Raw genomic sequence first — 18,322 nt, 5'->3', positions numbered from 1 at the left:
TTCCATGGACAAAGAACTGTGGGAAATGCTGTTTGTTGATGTCAGCCTGCAGGAGCTGAATGGGGAAATTTTGGACACAGATTTCTGTATGCGTGATTTACTTTGAGCGATGTAACGCATAATTATGCTTTTGTCATTTGTTGCGCAGGGTCACGGTTCTTTGTAGTGTAGCGATTGTGGTAACGGCCATGCTTATGATGACATCACAGTTATAAGTATTACAATGATGGGTGGTCGCTATGGTGATGATTCACAGTTCAGTTATGAAGATGAACATGAGGATGGTGTTTGTTAATGATGGTTTTGGTTATGATGATGCGTTTGGTTATGATAGGGGTCTTTTATGATAATGCTGTTGGTTATGATGATAGTGTTGTATATAGCTACTACCGGGGTTGGTTGTGATAGTGCTGCTGGTTATGATGATAATGTTGGTTATACTAACGGGTTAGTTATGATGGTGATGTTTGTTATGATGGCAATGTTGCTTATACTAACGGGTTGCTTATGATAATGGTGTTGGTTATGATGGCAATGTTGCTTATACTAACGGGTTGCTTATGATAATGGTGTTGGTTATGATGGTGATGTTGCTTATACTAACGGGTTGCTTATGATAATGGTGTTGGTTATGATGGTGATGTTGGTTATGATGGTGATGTTGCTTATACTAACGGGTTGGTTATGATAATGGTGTCGGTTGTGATGGTGATGTTGGTTATGATAATGGTGTTGGTTATGATGGTGATGTTGGTTATGATGGTGATGTTGCTTATACTAACGGGTTGGTTATGATAATGGTGTTGGTTGTGATGGTGATGTTGGTTATGATGGTGATGTTGGTTATGATAATGGTGTTGGTTATGATAATGATGTTGGTTATGATGGTGATGTTGGTTATGATGGTGATGTTGCTTATACTAACGGGTTGGTTATGATAATGGTGTTGGTTATGATGGTGATGTTGGTTATGATGGTGATGTTGCTTATACTAACGGGTTGGTTATGATAATGGTGTTGGTTGTGATGGTGATGTTGGTTATGATAATGGTGTTGGTTATGATGGTGATGTTGGTTATGATGGTGATGTTGGTTATACTAACAGGTTGGTTATGATAATGGTGTTGGTTGTGATGGTGATGTTGGTTATGATAATGGTGTTGGTTATGATGGTGATGTTGGTTATGATGGTGATGTTGCTTATGCTAACGGGTTGGTTATGATAATGGTGTTGGTTGTGATGGTGATGTTGGTTATACTAACGGGTTGGTTATGATGGTGATGTTGGTTATGATGGTGATGTTGGTTATACTAACGGGTTGCTTATGATAATGGTGTTGGTTATGATGGTGATGTTGGTTATGATAATGGTGTTGGTTATGATGGTGATGTTGGTTATGATGGTGATGTTGGTTATGATAGTGATGTTGGTTATACTAACAGGTTGCTTATGATAATGGTGTTGGTTATGATGGTGATGTTGGTTATGATAATGGTGTTGGTTATGATGGTGATGTTGGTTATGATGGTGATGTTGGTTATACTAACGGGTTGGTTATGATAATAGTGTTGGTTATGATAATGGTGTTGGTTATGATGGTGATGTTGGTTATCATGCTGAGTAAGATGATGGCGGTGGTTGTGAAGATGAGTATGACCGCAGCGTTTTCTCCCCTCAGGACGTTTGTGAACACCTTCATCCAGTTCAAGAAGCCCATCATCGTGGCGGTGAACGGGCCAGCGGTGGGCCTGGGGGCCTCCATCCTGCCGCTGTGCGACGTCATCTGGGCCAATGAGAAGGCCTGGTTCCAGACGCCCTACGCCACCTTCGGCCAGACGCCTGACGCCTGCTCCTCCCTCACCTTCCCCCGCATCATGGGCGTGGCTTCTGTGAGTGCACACCCGCCACCCTGTCCGTCAGATCAATAGCCTTCTTGGGCCTTGGTATGGTTGATTCCTCCCTTTCTCTCTCCTCCCTCTCTCTCTCTCTTGCCCTCCCACCCTCTCTCCCATTCTTTCTCTCCTGTTTATGTCCCTTTCTCCTCTCTCTCTGTCCTTCCCTCTCTCTGTCTTTCTCTCTCCCTCCTCCTCTCCCTCCCTCCCTCCCTCCTCTCCCTTTCATCTTTTCCTGTCACCACCCACATCCCCCTTTCATTTTCTCCTTGCCCTTGTGAGCAGGCCTACAGTCATCACTCATCTCATTTACTCCTCCTGTTCCAGCTGCAGCGCTCTGACCTTAGGACGCCCTTCGGTCTCCTGCCCCCCAGCCTTCTCTGCTTTTACAGGCCTGAAGTAATGGCTGTTAGGAGGACTCTCCACAGCTCCTCCGGTCTCCAGTCTCCTTCCTAAAATGACCGACGGCGTTTTAGTTTGTCGTTTGGAAGATTCCGGCAGTTCTTAATGCACAGTCGTTCAGAAACGCGCCGTCCACAGTGTGGTGTTTTTGGTTAAGTAGCTGAGCACATATGCAGGTTGCGGTCATGTCCTGGTAGGGAACACCATTTGTATGCCTTACGCCTTGCTTGCGCTGAACTGCTTCTGTAAATGTCTGGATGTATAAGTGGGTAAGATTTTGGTTATACGGTTTAGTAATAATATAGAAGTGTGAATGTGACATAATATTATTGTCCTTAAATATTTTCTCATTGAAGAACACAGTAACACTTTAAGTAGAGTTTAAGTCGAGCCTGTAGGCACTCTAAGTGGGAACCCATACTGTTTGAAACTGGAACAGAAAGTCAGTCCTAGAGGTGTTTATAAATTGCGGCATAAGGGCTCTAGTGAGTCACTGGTATATAAAGTCAGTTTTTAGGCAGAGCGGTTCCTGCAGCTCTAGAGGGCAGCAGCGACACACTGAGAGAGAGCGAGAGAGGGAGGGAGGGAGGGAGAGAGAGAGAGAGAGAGATGTTGTAATGTTGCTCCTGTGTGGAGGTGAGTAAATGAGTGACGGGGTTGCAGACATATTGCCTCATTCCGAGCCTCGGGGCCCCGGCCTACACTGGCGGGCTGCGCGGGCGACCTGGCTTTACAGTCTGCTTACTGTCTGTTACCCAGAGCAACCCGCTGTCCTCAGGTTCTCTCACGTGTAACGTCACGTACAGCGCTCTTACACCCACAATGGCATTTAAAACTCTCTTCCAGGTGTAACGTTACTTAAAACTCTCTTACCATCACTGCCGCCGCTCGGGTTCTTTATTCATTATCATGGCTGCTACTCTTCTCCTCTATTCACCATCACTGCCGCCCCTCGTCTCCTTCATCTCCGCCGACGCTCGTCTCCTCTGTTCACCATCACTGCTGTGGGCTGTCTCCCTTTTGCTCGCCTACTTGTTACTACTGTTGTAAAGTACGTGTACATATAAATAAAAAAATTAGAGAGCCTGGACTGTCATAATGCACAAGCTTTAATCTGACAGTTAGCCTCAGCTACATCTCCCTAAATTTGCACGGCAGTGTGGCATAATGGTTTAGGAACAGGGCTTGTAACTCAAAGGGTGTCGGTTGAAGTCCCAGGTGGAGCTCTACCGTTGTACCTGTGAGCAGCTTAGCCTGAATTGCTTCAGTAAATTCAGCTGTATAAATGGATTTTATGTAAGGAATGTAAGCTATGGCTCTGGATTCTGAATGCGAATGTAGGGGAGGGTGCCTGTGTGTGTGCTCGTGTGTTTGTGTGTATATATGCGTGTGTCTGACTGTGGCTCCGCCTCCTCTCTCCCCAGGCCAATGAGATGCTGCTGAGCGGGCGCAAGCTGACGGCCCAGGAGGCCTGCTCCAAGGGCCTGGTGTCCCAGGTCTTCTGGCCCGGGACCTTCACACAGGAGGTCATGGTGCGCATTAGGGAGCTAGTCTCTTGTAATTCAGTTGTAAGTCATCCTTTTAATTTCTTTTTAATTTCCTTTTTGATTTTCTGTTTTTTTTATGGCATTTCTCACACGGCACGCCCTCCTCTCCCCTCCGCCCGTCCTCCTTCGCCTTTCCTTTTCCCCCTTCTCTCGTACCTCATGCACAGACGCCATGCGCATCCACCTATTTCCACCCCACAGACCCCCTAACCCTCCCCAAAGGTTCCACCTAGATAGACTGGGCTCTCTGATGGGTTCCTTCCTTTCTTTCTACTGCTCTGAGATGTCCCTTTTATTTTAGATACTGAAAGGGTAATGCCTTATAAACTAATGTCCTTTGGACTTCCATGAGAACAGCTGAATGAAATTTAGTTACGTTTATGGTGCGGGTCACAGGGTTGTAAATTCTGGAGCAGTCCAGAGCACTTGTATATAAATTATGAATTTGGTAATTCTGTAATATTTTCTCTCCTGAGGCTGTAGCATTTTCCTCAGCCTGTTTAATTTTGCCTGCAGTTTTTATACAATTTTTTTGTAAGCTCTGTCTAGCCCTTTTGTTGTATTTCAGGTTTAACGGCAATTAATCACCACTGTAGAGTTGGAACAGGGCTGGCTGTCTTGGTTTTATTTATTTGTTTAAGAGTGAGCTCCAGGCAGAGAGATAAATCTGTGTAAGTGCATCATCTTCCTGTGGAAAGTGTCACTGGAGCTCACAGTGATGGCTGATCACCATGTTAGATTCTTCATCATGTGTGACAAAAAAGTGGTAGTCCAGTAAAAAGAGCGATCGAGGTCTGCCTTTGTTGGTGCCCCTCCATTCCACTGCTTCAGAGGGGTTTGTAGTGCCACCACAAGATGTTGCTAAAATTTCCAAAATCCAGTGGACAGTCATTCTCTAGGACTAGCTTGGGCAGATTCAGCTCCAGCTGGTACCACCCTGGTTTCAGCTCTACAGCGGAAAACGTGTAGAATACGATACATTTTAGACTCCTCGCTTACAGTTAGACATGCATTGCCATTTGCTCTTGTTTTCTTCCTCATTGTGATTTTGAAGCTAAAGCACATTGAGAGTTTTTGCAAAGCACATTGTGTGTTCTTAACGCACTCTTGGTTTATGTCTCCTGTATACCCATCCCAATCGACCAAATCAGGAAGACACTGTAGCAAAGCTTAAAGGAACTGAAAATGTACTGATATAATTAACCGTGCCATGGAATTGTTTTCTGTGCTGATATCAGACCAGTTTCTCTTGGCTGGTACTCTAGGTCTCATACCTTTTTATATCGTAGTACTGTTTTAAAATCACCTTGGTTACAAGCATCATCTCACTGCTGTACAGTAAAGATAGTATCATGTGTGTCAGGTGTGCCAATTAATCTTCCCCTTTCCCTCCCACTCTGTTTGCCGCTCAGGTGCTGCGGGAGTCCAAGGCATTGGTCCGCAACACCAACAGGGCGGCGCTAGAGCAGGCCAACGAGCGGGAGTGCGAGGCCCTGAAGAGGGTGTGGGGTTCCCCACAAGGCCTGGACTCCATACTCAAGTACCTGCACAAGAAGATCGATGAGTTCTGACCAGGCAGCTCCCGCCTGTGGGGTTCCAGCCTCCGTCCTCAGAGCAGAGGGTGACAGACAACACACACACACACACACACACGCACACACGCACACACGCATTTAAAAACACCAAAGGAAAACATGTACGCGCTTGTCCGCGGTCACGTGCGCACACGTGCACGTGCACACATACACACCCACGTGCACACGCACACACACAGACAGTTGGAACGTGCGTGTGGCTCTGTCAGTGTGAGTGTTTTTGTGGCATGGAGAGCCTTCTTCAGGGTTGTGTGGGCCAAGTGGAGCAGAGGATTCATTCTAAACCGAATGGAAAAAGCAACAATTGACTCTTTCCCCACCTCCCCATTATGCACTGTTTGACACCCAAAAGGGCCAGCGAGCAAAACAACACTGTGGGGCCACTTTTTGGTGGGTTGATGCTTATGGGGGACAGTGTTTGCCGTGACACAGCCGCCACTGAACCACGCTTCAGTGAGTTGACGTTGGCGGGGGTCAGGCTTTGTCAGTGGGAGAAGGGGAGGAGAAAGAAAGTGTCTTATCAAATAGCTTGGATTGGTGTTTACTTCTGTATCGGTATGAACAAGCCTTATTATTATTGTATGTGCACCTTGAAAATATTCATACTGAGCAGCTGCCACATGAACAGAGGCATCATATTTGCGGCACTGAGATATGATGCTATGGATCGTCATCGTGGCAATAGAAGATTGCTTTAATATTTTGCTTCAGCCCTTCAGCAGAGTTGACCGCTTTCAAGACAACAACATTTTGTTGATCCTTATTTTCCAGAAGACCAGCACCACATGACAAACGCAGGTCAACGCATGCCTGGCAGTATTAGACTTCCAACAGACAGGTTCAGCATAAGTTATACATAGCATTAGCTTTTAAATGGTGTGTGTGTGTTTTTTTTATATATTTTTCTTTTATCTATGGTGTGGCGCAGAATGGCTGGGCAAAATGCATTTAAGAGAATGAACTGTTAGTGAGTGTGTGTGTGCGCGTGTGCGTGTGCATGTTTCTTTTCGCTTTTTGGTTGAAGACTTTACACCAAATATCTTATCTTTAATGTACATATCATTGTCTAGATCTGCATAGAAATGTTTTTTATTTAATAAGTTAAAGAAAAATGACTGTCACACTATTCCTTCCAAGAAGAACAAGTGAGAAAATGCCTTCCTGTCGCTCTAGTTTTGCTGCAGTTCCTTTAGCTTCTGTGCGGTTCCTTTCCCATGATGCCGTGGGTGCGTGCGTGTCCGCTCCGGTCCCCACGCCAGCTGGAGGCCCGGGTCTTATTCGCCCGGAGGCCCGGGTCTTATTTGCCCGGAACAGGATCAAATCCCGCTGTCTTTCAAAGAAATGGGTCTGTCGGTTAAGGAGAACCCTTCAGAAAGGACGCTGTGCTTGTGACGGATGTGCTGCGATTACCCGAGCAGCAGACAGTCTGGGGAACCCTGGCTGGGCTTCTGCTAACGAAGGTCCCACTAAACTCCAAACAAACCTGAACGCGTCACCTTTTCAGAGAAACGACTTTGAACTTGAACCCTCCGCATCATCCCGGTTATTGTTTAATGGAAGTGTACCTTGCTCAGCAAGCTTGACGTGCGCTCTTCAGTACTGAAAGATTTCCATCTCTGAGTCGGTACATTTTTTTAAAATGAATTGACGTAAATGTGTTTTAAATGAGCGGTTTATTTATGTGGTTATTTATGCTTGGCGAGAGAGGGGATGGAGCGGAATTTATCAGATTATTCCACTTATGATTGAGTTGTCTACAGGAAGTGGTAACAGATAGCCATGCGCTCAGCTTCTGGTTGAATGAAACCAGAAACGTTCCACTGTTTAACAATCTGAGTAGGTAAATTTCAAAGAATTGTCCCAGAAATGATCTAAAGATCATTTTTTCAAAAATAGATAAACTACTGTATTGTTTAGTGCAGAAGAACAGCTTAGCGCAGATGAGCTGCTTAGTGCTGAAGAACAGTTTAGTGCAGAAGAACAGCTTAGCGCAGGTGAGCTGCTTAGTGCTGAAGAACAGTTTAGTGCAGAAGAACAGCTTAGCGCAGATGATCTGCTTAGTGCTGAAGAACAGTTTAGTGCAGAAGAACAGCTTAGCGCAGATGAGCTGCTTAGTGCTGAAGAACAGTTTAGTGCAGAAGAACAGCTTAGCGCAGGTGAGCTGCTTAGTGCTGAAGAACAGTTTAGTGCAGAAGAACAGCTTAGCGCAGATGAGCTGCTTAGTGCTGAAGAACTGTTTAGCGCAGATGATCAGCTTAGTGCATATGAACAGCTTTGCACAGAAGACCAGCTTAGAATAGAACAGCTTGACGCAGAACAGCAGCTTGGCGTAGAAGAACAGCTTAGTAGCTAAGCAGATTAGGCGAAGGAAGAGGGATCAAAAAATTGGAAAAAAGAAAAGGTTAGCTTTGCTCAAAATAAGACTCAGAGAACCCAGAAAACGGTTAGAAGAGCTTTCCCTCATGTTCCTTTGTGGCCCTTCTCTGGGTATACCTCTTCAAAAGCAGTGAATTCATTTTAAAGGCTTTAATTGAGTTGCAGCTGACCCTGTCAGGTGGGGAAGGGCAATGAGAGGTCAGCTGCAGAGTGGAAATGGAGTCTCAGTGGTCAGAACCAGCTGTCTTCATATCTGACCTTGGGAAGTGGCCATCTTTCAGAAGTGTCACCAATCTTCCATCGTTCCTCCGAGCTGTTTGCTAAAGCAGAACGGCTGTCATATCCCAGCCACTGGCGAGATGAGCATTTCCTTTCCTGGGAGAAAAGATCATTTCCTTTTCTGGCGCCTGCACACAGAAAGTTTACCCCAAGCACCATTCTTGCTGAATGTACATCTTGTGGGATTGTATTGTGAAATGAAGCCTTGAACTTTAAAGTTGACCTTATTTTTGTACAGTTGTAATGTTTTTCCTAAAGAACCCCTCCCCCTCCCCCATTCACCTCCTACCCCCCTTTCAAGTTGAACTGTACAGTGTGAATATTTGCCTTTAGCCTGAATTCCTGCTACAGTATTTTTTCATCTGTCGGACCTATTTGTTGTAGATCATGAACTATATAAATATTATATATATATATATATATATATACTGTACAATCTGTAAAGTTTTTTTATAGATTAATAAGAAAATACATTCAGCTGTGAAAAAAACTGGTTTAAATAAACTTATTTCATACTTTATAAAGAATTTAAGCTTGTGTCTACTTCTGTCTCATTTCAGTTTTGATAAAAAGAAGTGGTGTTGTCATTTTCAGTAAACCTGGTGCATTATTGTTAATATGTGATTAATAAAGTAGGTGATGGTAGCAATGATTCAGTTCCTCTGCTGTTCCACAAAAGGCTCTTCATGCTTTTGTCTGTTTCTCAGCTGAGCTCAGGGACAGGAATCTATTTCAGAGCGAGCAATTTTGTGTCACAAGACACAAGCCATTCCTTTGTGATTTTACCCAGGAAGAGCCGACATTTTATCGATCAGGCCGTATATTTGAATAAATATTCACATGAAGCAAAGAAAAACTAATCAAAGCTAGTCAAAGCAGTCCTGGTCAGAGTATATGAGTTGGGTTGTAACGCTTGTCGAAATCGATCCGTCTTCGCTTGCACACCGGCAGCTTCTAGAACCAACTAGAGTGTGCGGCGTGGAGAGAAGCTTTGTGCCTCGGCATCCGCTATAAAAATCATTTATCATTCCCTGGAGGTCTTCAGTTGACACTGTGGCACCATCACATCTCCACAGTATAAATAAATCTTAATCAAAGGTGTGATGTTTAATAAATATAGGGATATGCTGTCTTAGGTGTGGAAGGAAGACCAGATCTGTTAAATTATTCTAATAAATGCGATTAGCATCGTTTGAGTGATGAGCTAAACGGGATTGACGAAATGGACCTTTTTCGGTCATTTGCTTTTTAGCACTTTTAGCTGTTCAAGTCAAATATATTTTCCAGGGCTATTGGAATCTCAGAAGGTTCTGTGTATGGATTGAGTCTCTTTTCTGTATGTGTGCGTGTGTGTTGTGTGTCTGTGTGTGTGTGTGTGTGTGTGCGCGTGTGCGTGAGTGAGAGAGAGAAAGAGAAAGAGAAAAGTCATCCTTACCCCCCATGGCTCAGAGCTCCAGTGCAGAGGACAAAGCTGTAGAACGTGGCACCGCCCTGTTGAAATCCACATTCCGCGCTCCCCCTGGAGACCCGGCTGTCCGCTGGCCCATGCGCCGTCAGCAGCAGCAGCCAGGAGGTGAACTTCAGCCTGTCAAAAAAAAAAGAAAAAACGGTGTCAGAGAATGTCAGGTCCCTGAAGTGCAACTTGGCTATCCTTGAGAGATTTGCACAGTAATTTAAGAAGCACAAAGGCAGGTTACATAAATTTCTGATTAACCATTTTTTGACAGCCTCTGAACAATAATAGGAAATGACATTCAGGGGCATGGTAAGGTGAAATTGTATTCAAATTAGATTGCATGGCATGTCGAGACATTGCAGAAAAAGACCACAGCAGGTATCGCCAGTGAGTTAGCACTGAGCTATTTCTATTGGCTATGTTTCATTTGCCAAGTAATTTACTGAGTCTAAGGAGTTAATGTCAGGGAAGTTTGGATAGTGGATAGAAATGCAAAATCAACTTTAAGTGAATACAGTGTTTTGCTGTAACAGAAGCGAGGATATGAATGAACTGTCCCATGCTGATGTGTCGCTTTGTGGTTTTGTAAGGACAGAGGCAGTGTCTCATACAGTCAGTTTCTTTACTTCCTCAGAGACCTGAACTCAAATTGAACTGTACAACATTGGGAATTGGGAGATTCCTTCTAAAGAAACCACCGAAGACTAAAATAACGGAGTTAAAAAACCTGTTCAGTTAAAGCCTTCCACAAAGTCACCAGTCCTGTGCAATGAAATATTCATCACTGAATGCAGTGCATATGCGCTCTGAGCAGAAAAATGCAGCGCCCGCACTGCTTGCTTTGTTTCTGTTCATTGGAAATGAAGACATCTATCTGAGAGGTGCTGTAGTTGTGTATACTCAATGTTAACACCTGTGGGTTTCAGGGAATTATGGAACACCCTGTAGGAGCTGCACCTGCATAAACATACCTTAATTCTTCCACTGAGGGGTATACAGGTGAAAGAAGGAAGTGATTCCACACAGGGGTATCAACACACACCGCTTTGGTAGTCAAGGTTAAGTATTGGGTATTACTGAAACGATCCACATAACTGGGGCTATATAAGATTTGTATGTATATGCAGGGCTCTACGCTAGAATTTTTCCCAAGCAACACATGTTCTCCTAAGTTGAAAAGTCCCAATTAGTAGATGTGCTCCTGTAGTGCTGTGAGAAAGTATTTGCCTCCTTCCTGATTTCCTCTATTATTGCATATTAGTCACACGGTTTCAGATCTTTAGACAAAATGTAATATTAGAAAAAGGGAACCTGAGTTTTGACTCAGAACACATTTTGTAAATGTATTTATTTAATGAAAAAGTTCTCAAATACCCATATCACCCATGTGAAAAATTAATAGGGCCCTTAAACTTCTGCCCATCCCCTTAAGCCTAATAACTGGTTGCACCACCTTTAGCAGCAATAACTGCAACCAAATGCTTCCTACAGTTTGATATAAGTCTTTCATGTTGCTGTGAAGGAATTTTATCTCACTCTTCTTGGTGGAACTGCCAACCAAATTGGTTGTTCAAAAAAATAATAATACTGTTTATGTATATGGCACCTATCAAGCACAGAGCACAAAGTGCTTTCCAAAGCAGATACAAATAAGGTATAAAATTACAACACAGGGTTCAATAAAAACAGCAAAAAAATGTAAGAATGAACAGCAAATAAAATAGCAATATAGAATATAGAAGAATAAAAGGCTATATTAAAAGACAAAGAATAAAACAAAGAAGACTTAGAATATCATAAAACTAAATAAAAGGAAATGATAAAACAGTTGCAGCTAGAGAGGCTTGCAGTTCTTTGGATGTTCTTCTGGGATCTTTTCTGACTTCCTGGATGAGTTGTCGCTGTGCCCTTTGAGACATATTGTGAGGACAGGCACTCCTGGGAAGATTCAACACCGTTCCAAATGTTTTCCATTTGAGATAATGGCTCTCACTGTGGTTCGATGGAGTCCCAGAGCCTTAGAAATGGCTTTGTAACCCTTTCCAGACTGAGATATTTCAACAACCTTTTTCTCATTTGTTCTGTAATTTCCTTTGATTGTGGCATAGTGTGCTTGTAGAAACTTTGTGGTGACTATTTCACACTGATGGCAAGGTTAAATATGAGTGAAGTTTAGATTCAACAGGGCTGGCTGCAGTTAAGCCTGGCTGTGTTCATTCAGCTGAATCTAATTATTGATTAAATCTGATTAATTAGTTGATTAACTAAGGGGGAAATTACTTTTGCACTTGGGTGATATGAATGTGGTATGTGATTGGCTGAAAAGAAACCATTTTGGAGTGGCCTATTTAAAGTCCTGACTTGAACCCAATGGTGATTCTATGGTAGGACCTGAAACACAGCTCATGCTTGAAAAACAGACTGAAGTAAAGCAGTTCTGCAGAGAGTGGGCTAAAATTCCTTCATAGCAATGTGAAATACTGTTATCAAATTATAAGTATTTGGTTGTGGTTATTGCTGCTAAAGGTGGTGCAACCAGTTATTAAGTTTAAGGGGGAAATTACTTTTTACACATGGGTGACATGGCTGTTTTAACTTTTTTTAAATTATTTTATTCCAAAAAAAAAAGTTTTGTATTAATTCAGGTAACCTTTGTTTTCCGAGTGATGAATATGCAATAATAGAGGAAGTCAGAAAGGGGGCAAAAACTTTCACGGCCCTGTATGTATGGTACGTATGTGTGTGTATTTGTGTCTAAAATGATCCCCAAAAAAATATGACAAAAAGACTTAATTAAAATAACTGACATGTTTTGTGCCAATTAAAACCAATCCGCATTGCACAACTAAACGACAGCTGTGACTCCTCCAGCACTGCTTCGAGCCTTCGCACATGACTGATGTTCTTAATTACATATTTAATGCCTTTCGTTTATTGAATGAATACACAGCGTATCGTTCATGCTCGTTTGAGTACAGTAGCCAATCGCTGCCACCGAAAAGCCCAACCCTCGCACAGCACTTCCTGTTTTGTAAATGTTGACGGGGTGCACGTGCAGCCCTGCGCGTGTCGCTGGTCACGTCTGCAGTTCACTTTCAGATTTGCATATTTCTGTTAACATTAACAAACAATATTTCGTCTGAGAGGAATAAATTCCTCCATGTATCATCTTTACAAATGTTTCTTTGAAGTAGCGCGTATTTCACTGCAAATTGTCTGAGCAGTTGGCTCTGCTATTCTGTAGCATTATTGGTAACTTTGGCCAATTGGCCAATCTGTAATAATATTGCGCATAGTGCTTCAAACTCAAAATCAGTTGATCTTTATTGGAACCGTCTTTAAAAAAAATAATAATAATTTTTAGAGCATTGTTGTTGGTCGGTGAGATACCTTATTTCTTGAAAATGTCACTGTGTTCCACTGTGTGATTTCTGGTGTAAAAAGTAAATTATTATTATTATTATTTGTAGTAGTAAATGCTTTAATACTCTTAAAATTACATTTAAGTTATGTCCGTGCCACATCTCTTCGGGGCTAAAATGTGCAAAGGAAAACAGGTTACGAATAAACAAATAAAGGCGAGTGCGTAATGTTTGGGTCGGTACACCTGACTTCTACGGGCGTCAGAATTTGCCCTCTGTGACGCAACGCCTTCTACGCAGTTGGGGGGTTTTCAGAAAACTTGTTATATAATTAGGCTACTGTTTGTATGAATGACCATGGTCTTCAGGTAAATAGAGGTTCTAAACATACACTGAGACAAAAGTAATTTTGTCTTGGTGAAAAACATTTTCTATACTTGGTTATAGAAAACCAACTGGTTTTCTATAACCAAGTACAAAAAAATGTACGGTTTCAAAACTGCACTTTTACAATAAAGGATTATATATAGCCTCATGATCACATTTATTAAACTTCACAGCAAAACATGCTATCTGGTAGGCTATTTACTTTAAAGTGAAAGTGAGCACTGATGTATGATTTCTTGCCAAATGTGTGTAATGATGTCTGATACTCAGAGCTATTTGTAATTTGAACAACATTATTCAGTGTTACCACTAAATTGGTAGTTACAAATGTGTGTCCCTATAAATGCACGTAGACATTCAATCACAAGGCTCTAGAGGTATTTCCTGATATTTTCTTTGCTAGTTACGTTGCAGTGACGTACTACAGTTGTATATCTGAAGCTGGGCAGCAACAGGCTGTTCGTCACGACTGGTTAGTGAATCGAATGGGGAAAACAAAGAAAGAAGCAAGTTCTTCTTTACAGACCTGCGATTGCTGTCAAAGCAAATCTTATGGATATCGACGGCGGCAAGTCGCTCGATACATTGGACTCTGTTTCCACAGGTGACTCTGTACGAGGCTCTCAAAATGTGGAGGATGGGGGAGTGTCATCGGATTCGGAACCCGGAGAGGAGCTGGACGTTGGGGCTTCGCACTTTGAGCAGGAGGAGAGTAAAAGCAAAGACAGACGGAGGGCAAAATCTCTACCTGTTTACGCAGACCAAAATGTTATCTACGGGACAGTTTTCCCAGAGACGGCCAGAAAAAGAGTTCAGTTCGCAGACACTCTGGGACTGAGCCTAGCAAGTGTGAAACACTTCAGCGCCACTGATGACCCGAAAGTCCCTTCTATTGTCGTCTCCAGGCTTCAGAGTTTTCCTCCGCAGCTCGACCGGGGGTCTTTAGACGATCTGAGCAGTGTATTCACGTCCACTCTACGCATGAACCGCTTGGTGCCCGCTTTCAAGATGCCTGTGCATTCAGAAGACTTCGGCAGCCGAGTCCTGCGCCTTCGTGTGGCTTTGGAAAAGGTTACGGTCTCTCACTTCGACATCCGAGGGCAGATCAGAGCGGTAACTTCTGGCTGTTCTAGGAAGGAAGTAGGGGTGAGATACACTTTCAACGACTGGCTGTCATTTGTGGATGTGCAGGCAATACCCATGCCTGGAGATGACGATGCTGTCCAAGGCGAGCAATTCTCCTTCACGCTGTACACACCCCCATATTCGGACGCGAGCGCTTCGGTGCACTTTGCAGTGTATTTCCGGACTGACCATGGCGAGTTCTGGGACAACAACGAACGGAATAACTACACACTGTGGCAGGAAACCGGTATCTCGAACGAGACCGAAGCTTTCTACGGCACTTAAAAGGACCATTCTCTATGTAAGTGCCAGCCTAGGAGGCCCGTGTGCCAGTCGCTAAATTTTAGCGATGCCAGTTCGGTTATTTGGTAGTGTAGGCCTATGGCAATTAAAAATGATGCGTTTATTCCCGGCCCCCTGTCAACATTGGTCTTGTTGGGTCACGATACTATGCACTGTAAAGAATTCAGTCAGTCCATTCGGAATTAGACATACAGACACCAGAACACACTTTGTTTTGTGCACTGTATTGCATAATCTAAAATTATGCTGGTGGAGTGTAGTGCTTTAACTGTCAGTTCTTTTTAAACCACTGTTGTGTGTAATTATTGTTGGGTGCTATTGTGTATGTCAGCTGAAGCCATGCATTTAATAACTTGAAATAGGCCTACAGCCACAATGAGCAAATCATGTTTTCACAAAACCTAATTCAAGGCATGCATAAAAATTGGACCGGTTCTATTCAGGGTTTGCACATTTCGTGATGTATAGTACATAATGTACATACTGAATATATACATTTTTTTTGGTAGTTCTAGTCATGTGTCTAAATGTGCCCTGCTTTCATGCTCAACAGGCAATGGGTGGCATCTTCTCACGCTGTTGTAGCTTTATATCCATATGCACTTAAATCAGTATCATTTTAAATGGAACTGACATTGTTATATCCACACATCAAACTCACGTGCAGTATGTAGACCACTTTACAACATGGCCAGGCTAAAGGCTTAATGATAATAATGATGTAATGTTAATTTACTTTCCTAGACCCATAGTGTGTGTGGTTGGCTGGTTATAAAAACTACAAGTTACAAGTACCAGAGTGCCACAATAATTCTCATATTCATCAACCCTCTGCTGAGTATCTGCAGCATATGGCCTATAATCTTGAGGGGTGGTGCCTTCAGGGCGTGAATGGCTTATTTCATGATCAGGCCAGTGAGCACACAGCCAGCCCTATACCTGCAAGGCATGAACAAGGTGTCTGGAAAGGCAGTCTGCTCAACGATGTGAGAAGTGACTCCTGTTGTCACTGGGTGGAACATTCCAGTTCTGCACCTTTTGGTCCTGGAAATGTACCTGTATTGTTCATGGGGAATGCACAATTTTATTCGTAAATGGGATTACATAAATGTTCTGTAAAAATGTAAGTGCTATGATGACTTTTACTGCAGATTTCTCACAGAAAAATTAATATATGATACTGAAGCACAGAAAATGCCTTGAAATTATAAAGATGATGTTACTGAGTCAAACTTCACAGCCTTGGAGATTGTGCATGCTCCTTTTTATAATTCCAGATAAACACAGATAAAGTACTTACTAAATGATCTCATTTTTAAAAAGTATTTGTTTAAGAGATATTTTTGAACTGCATAAAATGGACTGGAAATGGAAACAAACTGCATTCATAAAAGATTTAAACACTCAGAGGATTTTCCTATGAAAGAAAAAAAAATCGATGAATCTGTCATTGTGTTGGTGTAAACCTTTTTGGCCGTCTGGCTGTTTTTACAGTCCTACCAGGCCAACTGTAAATGTGTCCGTTCTGTCTTCTGACTCGTTGCCATAACTAGTGTTTGGAAACTGCATTCCCATTCTTGGCCACTTATAAGGCATGGTAACAGTACATAGTTATTCCATGAGTCCAACAGCCTCTGTCTCACAAATCATGTGCTCCTGTCTCCACTCTCACATACTATGGCTATGCAGGAGAGACTTGTTTTAAAAGGTTTTTAAATAGAAGGACAAATTCAACTCGCTGCACTATAAATACTGTGTCCTGATATAGACTGTTCAACCAAGGATTTGAATGTGGCAACATCCCTGTCTTAGGGAGGCTGGGGACTGTGATGTCATATCCTGGGCGGAGCTTCGCCAACACAATGGCAAGCCACAAGATTCTTGATGGATTTCAGGTTGTGGTCAGTTAGCCTAGATCACAGAGATGAGTCACTCTTTCTGTCTGCACCCTCCCCAGCTTTTTAACCGCTCGGTGAACCATGTCCAAGAGGTCATTTACTATGTATGTATAGACAGTGCACTCATATACACAATTTCCCACATTTTATCATTCGTACAGTCATGAGAGGAGGTTTGAGTAATGTGTAACACCCTTGATACTGAGGGAAACATTACCGTGATGGGCTAAGCACTGTGTATGTGAGTAAGGATAAAATGGAGAAGATAATTGTCCCCCCTGATTTACCCCTAACAAAATGTCAAATATCAGAATGCTCTTATTCTCATGTCTATCTAGTGTGCAGTTTTCACAGTTCAACACAAATAGGACTATGCATTGAACAGGCCCATTTTAAAAATATCTGATTACTTGCAAACCTGAACAGAGCATTTTGTGTTTGGATTTCATCTTATGTTCCAGCATGGTAAAAAAAACTTCTTAACATAAAATCATTTTCAAAATACAAAAATGTTCAGTTACTCTTTTTAAATTAAAAAAATAAATTACAAAATCTAGGCCTGCTGTTAAAAGTATTGATATCAAAATGAGGCCAAGTTACAACAAACAGTATTGTCTATCTTATCTCACATGAATGAAACACGCTCTATTCCAAAGCAATGCTGCCTATTGTTTCCTAAATTATTTCTTGTCACTTGGCCTTGTATTTTTTCATCTTACCATCTGAGAAGAATGTGGTCATTCAAACCTTAAAGTGAAAGATGGCCACTTAGTTTTTAAAAACATGTTCTACTGGCTGAAAAAGCATCATGCGCACTTCCTTATATGTAAGTTTTGCCTGTGTATCTGAGTATCCTGTAATTGGCTATTTGATCAGATGACTTTGATCAGATGTTGTTATTGGCAGTACAACGGCCAATGGGGGAATTATTGATTGTGAGGCTGGAACATTTTTGATGATGAAATCAGCAGGGAAAAGAAGAAAAAAAGACAAAATTACCCAAGTTTTCAGCTTTATTGTGTGGACACATGAAGTTGCATTTTAATTCTGTGTGTTCTATCTGAGGTCAGAAGATACAGAAGTTAGTGTTCTTAAGGACTGAGAGTCTGTCGTCATTGTGGTTATTTGTGTAGGGAACTCTGAAAAGTGCCAAACTCTCGGTGCTGTATAGGTATGGGGAATACCTGCCATCCCAATTGTCCTCTCAGTGCTTTATTTTGAAGGGCTCTGTCAACAGACATGTTGAACTGTTCCCTTTCACAGAAGCCATCACCGATATCAGCTATACTCCCAAGGATAAGGTCCATATATGGCTACAAGACCCCTAAGGGCAATCCATTGTGGGTCAGTGCATTTCACCTTTCTGATTCGCTGTTTGTCAACCAATGAGACTTCATTCCACGGCACAGGAACGTTATGATTACTGTACAGTGCATTCCACTTGTACTGTAAGGTAATGCATTCCAAGAACCTGGTTTCATCCACATTCCAGTAGTCTGCATTTGGTATTTCATGCATTTGGTTCATTTATATACCACTGTAGGGTACTGGTTACTGAGATAGAAAGCCAGTATTTAAAATTTGCTTCTCCAAGTATTATTGCTCGGGTCACTCCACTCCCAAATGGAAAAGCACAGACCGTTAGTAGTGTGGATAACAATGAATAATGTGTAGTTTACACACATTAATTCTCAGTCGG

General features: G+C 42.4%; 2 protein-coding genes across 2 annotated transcripts in view; both read left to right on the top strand.

The window, feature by feature from the left end:
• Nucleotides 1-7,347, top strand: part of LOC118234415 (chromodomain Y-like protein) — a 38,461-nt gene extending 31,114 nt beyond the window's left edge. Inside the window, exons 5-7 of the mRNA XM_035430930.1 lie at nucleotides 1,680-1,890; nucleotides 3,720-3,863; nucleotides 5,255-7,347. Of these exons, the coding sequence (XP_035286821.1) occupies nucleotides 1,680-1,890; nucleotides 3,720-3,863; nucleotides 5,255-5,413 (514 nt within the window). The 3' untranslated portion in view covers nucleotides 5,414-7,347. The remainder of the gene's footprint in view (nucleotides 1-1,679; nucleotides 1,891-3,719; nucleotides 3,864-5,254) is intronic.
• Nucleotides 7,348-13,676: 6,329 nt separating this feature from the next.
• Nucleotides 13,677-16,159, top strand: LOC118232911 (protein phosphatase 1 regulatory subunit 3G-like). Its single transcript, XM_035428155.1, has one exon. It carries the CDS (start codon nucleotides 13,850-13,852, stop codon nucleotides 14,705-14,707), a length of 858 nt encoding a protein of 285 aa, XP_035284046.1. The 5' UTR covers nucleotides 13,677-13,849; the 3' UTR covers nucleotides 14,708-16,159.
• The last annotated feature ends 2,163 nt before the right edge of the window (nucleotides 16,160-18,322 follow it).

The sequence above is a fragment of the Anguilla anguilla genome, chromosome 8 (assembly GCF_013347855.1).
Source record: "Anguilla anguilla isolate fAngAng1 chromosome 8, fAngAng1.pri, whole genome shotgun sequence".
NCBI lineage: Eukaryota > Metazoa > Chordata > Actinopteri > Anguilliformes > Anguillidae > Anguilla > Anguilla anguilla.
The sequence above is the reverse complement of the archived record's forward strand: the minus strand, read 5'-3'. Positions and strand labels throughout refer to the sequence as shown.

Coding starts and splice junctions, on each gene's coding strand:
- LOC118232911 (XM_035428155.1), top strand. CDS start 13,850: ATGGATATCGACGGCGGCAAGTCGCTCGATACATTGGACTCTGTTTCC.